Below are 10,166 nucleotides of genomic sequence, written 5' to 3' on the forward strand. Positions count from 1 at the left end.
GTATATTAATAATATATTGTTTGGTATTTATGTTATTTATAATTAAAGTAATCATTTGTTATGTACTTTTAGTATCGTTTTGATCGAGTGTATGAGTATAATGTTAATGAATTACATTAGTAATACTTGTATTAGTACTGCTTGCATTAATAATGCATGTATTATTATGCTTGTATTAATTATAGATAGATTATTTTTATGCATTGATTCGTTTGATGTATTAAAAATAACATACATTGAATAAAAAAAATTTTACTAATACCTAGAAATTCATGGTATTAATAATTACACTTGAATACACACGTTGATACATAATAAAGTGTATAATGAATGCTTCATAGCATGAAAAAGAAAAAAAAATAATTATCTGGAAGGAGATTTATTTATGTTTAATGAAAACAATTTTTTTGCAATGACAATAAAATTAAAAATTCTTTACCAACATGTTTTATAACCAAATTTTGTACTCCAATAATTTTATTGATGGAAATTGTCGATTTTTTTAGAAATTGAAATTTATTTAAAAGGATAGATTTGCACGTTTATCTTTTTATATTTTGAAATAGATCATTTTGTTATTCTGTTCGTTTTATTTCACTTGTAGAAATTTGTGTGACAGAATTAAATTTCTTATTTTTCTCTTGTATGAAAAATAAAATTAAAAAAAAATACGTAGTTTTGAATTCTTAATTCTTAAAGAAGGGAATATGATATATTCAAGTCATTAGTAACAATAACATGCTTCATTTTATTTCCATTAAATAAATCAGACTTATATCTCTTTTTTTTCTCATTAATTTTATTTTGAATCGTTGAGGTTAACATTCTTTTCACAAGTGTAATCATAGCAAAAAACAGTGAAGAGAGAAAAAATTTGGAAATTTCACATAAACATAAATTTTGTTAATATAAATTGTAAAAATTGTTTATATATATATAACAAAGAGAGACCAAATCTGATAATTTTTTGAAATAAAGGAGTAAAACTGATATATTTATAGTTAAGAAATTAGAATTGATAAATGTACAGCTAAGAGACCAGATGTGTTTTGAATAGTTAAAGGATTCAATTGAGAGAAGTATTAATAAAACTCATGAACTTGTCGCGCATTATTTGTTTCATCCCCAAACTATTGATAGAATTAAATTACCTTTATACTCGACGAACTAAATTTGATAGTTGCTACGTTTATGCAGTTTTAAGTTATTTCATGCACAAAACTATTGAAAATAGGTCATTATAGTCCAATTTAGTTACATTTTTTTTAATTTTTCTGCAATTCTATGCAATTTCATTGGCAGGGCGGTACGTTTTGCTCTCTGGTGATCCCTACTCTAATCAAAAGACTAAAGGCAATGTAATCACTGATTATTAACATGAAAATAGAATCATATTTTTGTGTGCAATATTTGCTCAATTTTGTTCATTACTTCGCATTTCACTATAACTCGAATAATATAATGACAGCAACACAATTACAATGAGACGATGGGTGACGAGAGAGAAATTGAATTAGAGTGTTTGTTAAAAGTGTTTATATAAAAAGTAGATAGAGACTGAACTTGACAATATTTCGAATAGTTTAAGGACTAAATCCATCAAATATATAACATAGAGACTATTTTAAATCAACTGATCATACAATATTATTTTCTCTTTTATTTTCATCGAACTATTTAATCCATTTCCCCTACTTTTGAGAATTTACTCAATTCCCAAAATCAACGATATAGCGATGGAGAAACCTTGTTGCAATGTCAATTGTATCTTCCATGTCAGAGTGGCCAGCGAGTAAGTAGAATTCTAATTGTTTTCGTTCTAACTTATCGTCTCATAATATATGATATTGTATCGTTTCGATGAATATAATGTTTGAACAAAAACTATATTGCTTCTCGTCGATGTATAATGACACACCTTACTATTTTGAAGGGTTGAGTGACCATAAAAACAAATAATACTATTTAAACTAACAACACAGTATAATAGGTAACAAACATATTAGTATTTGATAGTTTTATGCCATCAATTATTGAACTGGATACTACCTTGTTAGAGAATTTGGACATTGTAAATTTGGTCATATCAATCCAACAATATTTTAATTTTAAATTTTAGGAGGAACTAAATTTTCGTTATATTAATCTAGTGTAAATTGTATCATTTTTCGTCATATCAACCCAACAATATTTTAATTTTAAATTTTAGGAGAAACTAGATTTTCGTTATATTAATCTAGTGTAAATTGTATCATTTTTCGTCACTACGTACACAAACACACCCACATGTGTATTGTTGGCAAGTGCTTTTAGCTAGCAAATTTTGAATCATTTTATTCTTGTGTTAATGACATATTTAGTCATAGATGCCCCAATACTATGTAAAGAAACAGTTTAAATATACTCTTTCTTGACTAGCCATACAAAATCTAAACACTTGTTGCAGCAAATTATTAAATATGGCTGCTAAAGAAGACATAGTGATAACATGGAATATTAAATATTTCGAAAGTAAAGTTAAGATAAATAATGGGCAACTTTCACGTATGACAAATAAAAAATTCATATTTGTATACTATAAGAAAGTTTGCATAATTGTGCTCCATAGCAAATATATAACTGTGTAATTCGCTATACATATATAATTGTATGATTCGCTGACCTAAATAATATAATTCGCTGGCCTCGCTATACATATACAGTTGTATGATTTGTTGGCCTAAGTTGTATAGTTCGCTGGCCTATTTCGCTGCAATTGTATAATTCGCTGGCCTATTTCGCTGCAATATCTGTATAAAATTTGCTTTGCATACAATTGAATCAAAGTAAAATGTTTGTATATTGTATAACTATAAGTGTATCGGAAGAAGATATATGTTTTTCTCTCGCTTTATACAAAAACAGAATCACAATTTGTACACTTCTTTTGTATAAAGCGAGAGAAAATTGTATTTCACTAGAATTGTATAATTCACAATTATATAATTCGCTGGTCTTTTTCGCTGCAATATTTGTATAAAATTTGCATTTGTATACAATTGAATCGAAGTAAAATGTTTGTAAATTTCCATAATTAAGTGTATATCACGAAAATATATGTTTTTGCATATGTATATACAATTTTCTCTCGCTTTATACAATACAGAAACAAAATTTATACACTTCTTTTGTATAAAGCGAGAGAAGCGAGCAGAGAGAGACTGGCGAGCGAGAATGGGAGAGTGGCGAGCGAGAGTTTAGGGAGAGAGGCGACTGACAAACGTTTGCTATTGGACACAATTAAATCAAACAGTAGCTACTCAATTTATTTTAAATTATTAATTTGCTATTACATACAATTATCGCATAAATAATTAAGTCCTTTATTAGTGAAATTTGTAGTATATAAGATAATTTCGAAAACTAAAGTAAAGACAAGTAATTAGATCCTAAACTAGTTTTGCGCTTTAGCCCATTTATCCGGAATATATATTCAGACATATTTGCTTCTAGATTTTCTTTCACCCGTATTTGATCGCTCTCCGTTTTTCCGAATTTTTCAATCACAAGAATTCTCAAATCCCTAATTTAGCGATCGTAAAATCTCAATTCACCGGCGTTACGATGTCATCGATGCCTTCAACGTCGGCGGCAGCTACTTCATCGTCGTCGCAATTCACCTACTCGAATGGCACCTACTTTCCGACGCCTTTTCATCTCCAACAACATCCTCCTCAGCCCTACATAGGTGCTGCTCCTCCGCCCGTTCAACTTCCTGTTCCTTCCGTCTATCCTGCTCCTGCTGTTATTCCTGGCGTTTACACTTTGCCTCAGTTTCAACAAGTAAGTATTTCAAATATCAGCAAACATTGATGACCTAAAAAAGGGACAATAAACGGAAGTTATAAACACTTATATCTGAATTTCGCTCTCGTGAAAATTTGAAATTGGTTGTCAATCCTTGAGTTTTGGTTGCGTTAGAGTCAGGCTAATATCCATAGAAAGTTTACTTTATGTTAAGTTTGCGTGGGACAGGGTAATCATGAAACCTTGGCCGATATATCTGGCGGCTCGTATTGTTTGTTGACCATAATTTATGAATTCAGTTATCATAGGGAGCATATGTTGAATATCTATAAAAAAACATTTTATGCTTGTTTCTTTCTCTTGTTTGAGACAAGTCGTGAATCTAGGATATTGTGGTCTTTTACAGTGAAAGAAGTTGGGACGAGGTTGTAAATAATAGATTACCTAGAGAAATCGGTTAAAGAAATTTCCACCCAAGATTTGCATTTTTTCTATCTAAACAAGTTGATTACATGTATTTATAAATTTTAGAAATTAGAATTTGGCTGTAGTTTTGTAATATTTCCTGTGAAATTGTTGAGATAATTTCTTTTCAGAAATTAAATAAGGGTGTTGTCCAGACCAGCTTGCTTGTTGAGATCATTTTTGCTTCCTGTGTGTGCGAGTAAGTGCTTGATAAGATATCATGACAGCCAATTATAAGCTTGTTAGTTTCCTCTAGGAGGGGAACAGACGACAATTTCTGTAGAAGTATTTGCAGATGGCCTTTGTAAATAACTAGCTTTCATGGTAAGCAAGCAAGCTTGTTTTGGAAAAAAGAAGGTACCTTTTGTCATGTTTGTAAAATATGTATTCTTGTGGACAGGCTCAACAGTTATTCCAAAGAGACGCACAAACAATTACACCTGAAGCACTTGAAAATGTGAAAGCTGCACTTGCGAGCTGTGAAATTGAGCACAAAGCTGAGGCCAAGAAGAAAGCTGTACCGCGTAAGGCAGCAGGACATAGTTGGGAAGATCCTACTCTGGCAGAGTGGCCCGAGAGTAAGCCTAATTTCATTTTTCTTTTTCTTTCCTCGTCTGTCTGTGCATCACGCTTTTCATGTCTATTTATTATTCTGTTTTTTTTGGGATTACTCTAGTTCTCTCTCCTTATTGTCTTCGAAGTTTTGGGCATCAATTGAAAAGGGTACTTGTGTAATACCTTGTGCTGAAGGGTTTGGCATTAAAAATTTGGTTCAAAGTGATCCGACAGTCGTACAATTTTGGAATTTTAGGAAGAATTCAAAGATTTCAGATCTATTAGCCTAGGGTGAAGTGCTAAACTCGCTTGTCTGGATGATGTATGCTTGAAAATACACTATATGAATTTGTGTAGTTAAGTTGTGGGAGTTTTTGTCTTCTCTTTTTAATTTCTTATCTTTTTATAATCGTTCTTTTTTTTATTTTTTTGATATTTTAATATTATGCTTTGTTGGTCCACTTTCATGGATTATGGCCTGGTGCCGATAGTTTTTACTACCCAATTATCTACTTATCTTCACTAGTGATTCTCTTTGGCACTTCATCCTGTGATGGCTGTTTGCACTTATTTGTTCCTTTGTTGTTAGTATTGGTGCAAATCCTAGAGCAGCGGAATAACTAAGTTACCGTTCTGATGGTGTCACAGATGATTATCGTCTATTCTGTGGTGATCTGGGGAATGAGGTGAATGATGATGTCCTATCAAAAGCCTTTTCAAGGTTTCCAACTTTTAATATGGCTAAGGTATATGCCGTTTATATTTTCCAATAAGTTTACGTGTTTATGTTTCTGATTGTTATACATGAGTACCGTCATGAAGGGAGAGAAAATTCTTTCCATATGCTTATACAGCTACTGATAGTGTGGGTACATCGAAAGTGATGTGCATGCATTTAGTTTTGAGAGACTTCTCCTCAATTTTAACTGCGTTCTATTTCGACTTCAATAACTTTTTAGTAGTATCATTGTTGGATAAAAAATTGTATTCCTCAGGTTGTCACCGGTTCAGTAATCTCCTTCTCTTCTCCGGCATAGAATCTCACCACTGTCTCATTCCAAATTTGGGTAATGTGCCCTATTCCTTTTAATTAGATTCTCACTCTCTTTGGAATGCTATTTCCCCAACCCTTCAATAAAACTCTCGCCCAGTTTAGGTTATTTCGGAGTTCTGTCTCCTCTTCCGTCCTTATCCATCCTCTACATAATTCCCCTACTGCCTTAAAAAAGCACATGTGCAGAGGTAAACATACCAGTCTGATCCAGGTCTGTTTGATAACTGCTGTAGATTGGATAGCACCTACAGTTGGTGTCCACCATTGGAGTTGCAAGCTCTGTTTCTTCCACGACCAACTACATCTGAGTACATGTTCTGCAGCTTTCATGTAGGCGAACTCAAAAAGGAATCAGTTTTTCCCCATGTAATAGATGGTTCAGACCATGGGATTGGTTCCAGTTCAAATTAGCCCATCTATGAATTTTCTAGAGGGTCGGGATTTCAGACCCATTAGATGATTTCAGACCCATTAGTACCTGACCATAAAGGATCCTGCTCAAAGCCTCACAATGAGATAGTTTGGTGTAACCATCAATATGGATTATATCTCCATCTTGTTTTGTGGTTGCAGCATCTGACCCTCTGGAGGTCCATTTATTTCTCCAGACTGTTCAGCATAGGAATTTCCTTATAAATCAAAGTGGGGTTTTTGTTGGTTATCCTCGTGGCTCTACAATAGATGAACCTATCTATTTGTTAGCCAAATCTCACCAACCTACATCGAATGCTGTTTCTGGAATAACTTATACTGCTCTGTCTTTTCCTTATACGCTGATTATACTTACATATCGCCCCCTATTGTTGAAATTCCTTGCACGGAAAAGCCGGGTAGATAGTTCCTGAGTTCCAGTCATTTCCATCTGCAAACAGTATTGACTTTGACTTTTGAAGCTTCTTTGAGAGTTCTGCACAGCCATTCTATTGTGTTCTGACTAAAACTTGACCTGCTCATCTTTTTTCTTCCACATTCAGTCCAGTCCTACCAGCTTTCTCCGCGAGAGAAGCTTCCCGAGTTGTCAAAGGATTTGAATCCCAACGCAAAATAGATTATGTTGTTTTCCATGAAGTGAGTGAAGGAGAGAGAAAGAAGGGGTTGAATGTTAACCCTCAACCCTTTTTTTTCTCAGTTTCAAAAAAAAAAGGGGGGGGGGGTGTTGATGATTAACATGTAAGGTGTTAACTGAAGTATAGGAAACAAAATTTTACGGTGCCAAGGCCACAGGAAAGGGTGGTTCTTCCCTCTTAGGAAGTAGGAGATAGATGTAACTTGGTATTCGTTTCTGGGAGCATTTTTTACACAATTTTTTCTTCTCTGTTTCGTAATACATCAATTTTTTTCAAGAACAGCCTTTTGAAGATAATGATAATGTGATCTAGATTTGCATCTTCCTATTTAGCTGTGGATTAAGTGTTCCTATCCATCATGATTTCTGTGCCTATGACTGTTACATTCTATGAGAAGTATTATATTTTATATTCTTTCTCGCTTTCGTGAAACTTTATTGCATAGTTGTATGCTGTAGCTTACAAGGTTCAGTAATAAAGGGTGTCTAACATGGATATTGACAGGTTGTAAGAGACAAGCGGACTGGTAAGACCAGGGGATATGGATTTGTGAGTTTTTCCAATCCATTGGATCTTGCTGCGGCACTTAAAAAAATGAATGGCAAGTTATCTGTTATTCATTATATGTGTAGTGTCTTAGTCTCTTTTTATATAGTTTCTTGGTTCCCCTTTTCTTTGATATCTTTATGTCAACTGATTTAGTTTCATAGTAAGTGTACCCTCTATTGAGACAATGGTTTTGTATTTGAACACTCCCTCGCCCCCTCCCCTCCCCTCTCCTCTCTCCACAAAAGAAGGAATAGGTGGAGGAAATAAGTAACAGAACTCTGTACTGAGGACACTATTTCGGACTGCTTATGAAATCAGTTTAGGTAAAGAAAAGATTAGTGAGGAAAATAACAACATCAACAAACTTGTATGAGAGAATTTCGGAAGTCTGTCTCTTTTTGGAGTTTGTGAAGTGGGAAGTTCATTAATGTCTTAAGTGGCAGTTGTTTTAGTTATTGAATTGGTATAATATTATACCTAAATGCCTACTAATGATGTGGAGAAATTCATGCTATTTTCAGGAAAGTATGTTGGTAACCGGCCTATTAAACTTTGCAAGAGCAAGTGGCAAGAGAGAATTGACCATGAGGCTGTGGAAAGTCACAAGGTGAGGTTTCTCCCGCGGTGATTGTGCTACTTATATTATATTACATCATGACAGTCGCATTAACTGACTATTTTTTTTTGGTTGAATGTGTTGGATCTTGTGACAGAACCGATCACATAAGAAACCAAAGCAAGCAAAGAAGGGTATATTTCACAAGTGAGCATACACCAGCCATGATAAGGACTCAAGCAGCAAGATACTTGAAATGTGTATTAATCAATTTCTTTACCAGTCCCTGCCTGGGAAAGAAGGATCAAAGTATAGTCCCAGGATGCTGAGAGGCGATTTCGATGTCTGCAATTTGTTATTTTCACAATGGTATAATATCCATAAGTTGCTGGTTGATGTCTTTCTTCCTCAAGAACTCTGGATGATCCTTTTAACAAACCATACATTGATAGATTGGGAGAAACTAATTTGGTTTCATACTAACGTTGATAATGTATATGTTGGATATTAAACCTAATGTGGGTGTACCAAAGATGATTTAAGTTCATATTTAGATAGTGGTTCCATTACATACGTTTTGTTTTTTCATTAATAGGGTCGCGGATTAAATTGTATTATAATATGAGAGAGAAAAATACCATTTACTTTGCTGCTAAACTATGTAAACATCATACAGGATCTTTTGGTTACGTTTTTTAAGAAACTAAAAATTTCTTATTTCAAAACTGAATTCCTTTAGCATGAATGGACTCTGTTACCTTGGTTTTTGGTAGATTTATATTGGAAAATTACACAAGTTAAAGGATATCATGATTTTGGTATTTTTAGATACATATATCTTGAAAACATTGAGGCACCTCTTGCCTCTCTTCTATCTCTCTCACTGCATACGAATCTCTCGTTTCTCATATTCCAAGTTGGATGCATGTATCAAAGTTACTAAATACAATACATTTGATATCAATACATTTTGAAATACAAAACAAAGACAGAGAGGAGCGAGCAAGAGTCAATATGTAACTTTTGATATTAGATGCATGGATCTTTTTAATGCTAGATACATAAGAAGAGAGACAAGCGTCATATGAGAGAGGCAAACGAGAAAGTGAATGCATATTATACAAATGCGAATGAAAGCTCGGATATAGTGCAATGTGGAATAAATTGCACTTTCATGTATCCATGGCACACGTATGATATATCTAAGTGAGACGAATACATCTGTCTTGCAAAGTAAATATGAATTTCGAAAGCTAAAGTAAAGATAAATAATTAAGTCCTTAATTAAGTGAAATTTGTAGTTCTATTTTCTCACTAGCAAGAGGAGCGTTATCGATAATTTTTTTTAACTATAAGGTGCACTAAATCCGACGAAATGAAATAAAATACCTTGAAATCCTTATTTACAGCAATTCACTTTTTTTCCATTTAACTTCTTCTTTTTCGAGTTGAACACCTTCATGCTCCTTCACCGGAATAGAGGCAAAGAACAAGTATCTTTTTTCAAGGATTGTTGGGAAATCATTTTAGCCCCTAAAATTACTTTATCATAATATTTGAGAAATTTTCACATATGGCCACTTAAAATAGCCTAATTACTCTCTATAACTATAGTTTGATAAATACAATTCATAAGCTACATGTTATAGAAATAAGAGAGGCGAACGAGACTGGAGAGAGGGAAAAAATGGAGAGTTGGATTGTAAATGTATATCGGTTATATAAATTATACATATGTATTTCTATATATGACAAGCGAGATTGAGAGATGGAGGAGAGAGACGATCGATATTGGGAGAGAGGTGAGCGAGAGATGGCAAAGAGTGAGAGAGAGGTGAATTGTATATGTATATAGGTTAGATAATTGTATATTATTACATATGCATTTATATAAAATGGCAAGCGATAATGGGAGAGAGGAGAGAGGCGAGCGAGATTGGAAGAGGGATAGAGGTGAGTGCGAGAGGACATATAGTGGGAGAGAGATGATTTATATATGTATATTGATCAGATAATTGTAAATTATACATATGTATTTGTATATTCTGACGAATTATACATATACAAATGTGGATAATTATACAAACTCGGAGTCAGCTAGGGGTGGGCATAGATACCGAAAAATTGAACCGAA

The 10,166-nt window shown here is 33.4% G+C and overlaps 1 protein-coding gene across 3 annotated transcripts; it reads left to right on the top strand.

Annotated features, from left to right (window-relative positions):
* Positions 1-3,412: 3,412 nt before the first annotated feature.
* Positions 3,413-8,757, top strand: LOC101246619 (uncharacterized). Of its 3 annotated transcripts, XR_011220529.1 has the most exons (7): positions 3,482-3,822; positions 4,652-4,829; positions 5,455-5,552; positions 5,802-5,873; positions 7,432-7,528; positions 7,998-8,083; positions 8,190-8,757. XR_011220529.1 is itself a non-coding variant. In XM_004236735.5 (6 exons), exons 1-6 carry the CDS (start codon positions 3,604-3,606, stop codon positions 8,241-8,243), a joined length of 732 nt encoding a protein of 243 aa, XP_004236783.1. In that variant the 5' UTR covers positions 3,413-3,603; the 3' UTR covers positions 8,244-8,757. The 3 variants fall into 3 exon arrangements, 2 of the variants coding, with proteins under 2 accessions (XP_004236783.1, XP_025886389.1); XM_004236735.5 differs by lacking the exon at positions 5,802-5,873 and having other exon boundaries at positions 3,413-3,822; XM_026030604.2 differs by lacking the exons at positions 7,432-7,528; positions 7,998-8,083; positions 8,190-8,757 and adding an exon at positions 6,094-6,226.
* Positions 8,758-10,166: the final 1,409 nt, after the last annotated feature.

The sequence above is a fragment of the Solanum lycopersicum genome, chromosome 4 (genome assembly GCF_036512215.1).
Source record: "Solanum lycopersicum chromosome 4, SLM_r2.1".
NCBI classification, from domain to species: domain Eukaryota; kingdom Viridiplantae; phylum Streptophyta; class Magnoliopsida; order Solanales; family Solanaceae; genus Solanum; species Solanum lycopersicum.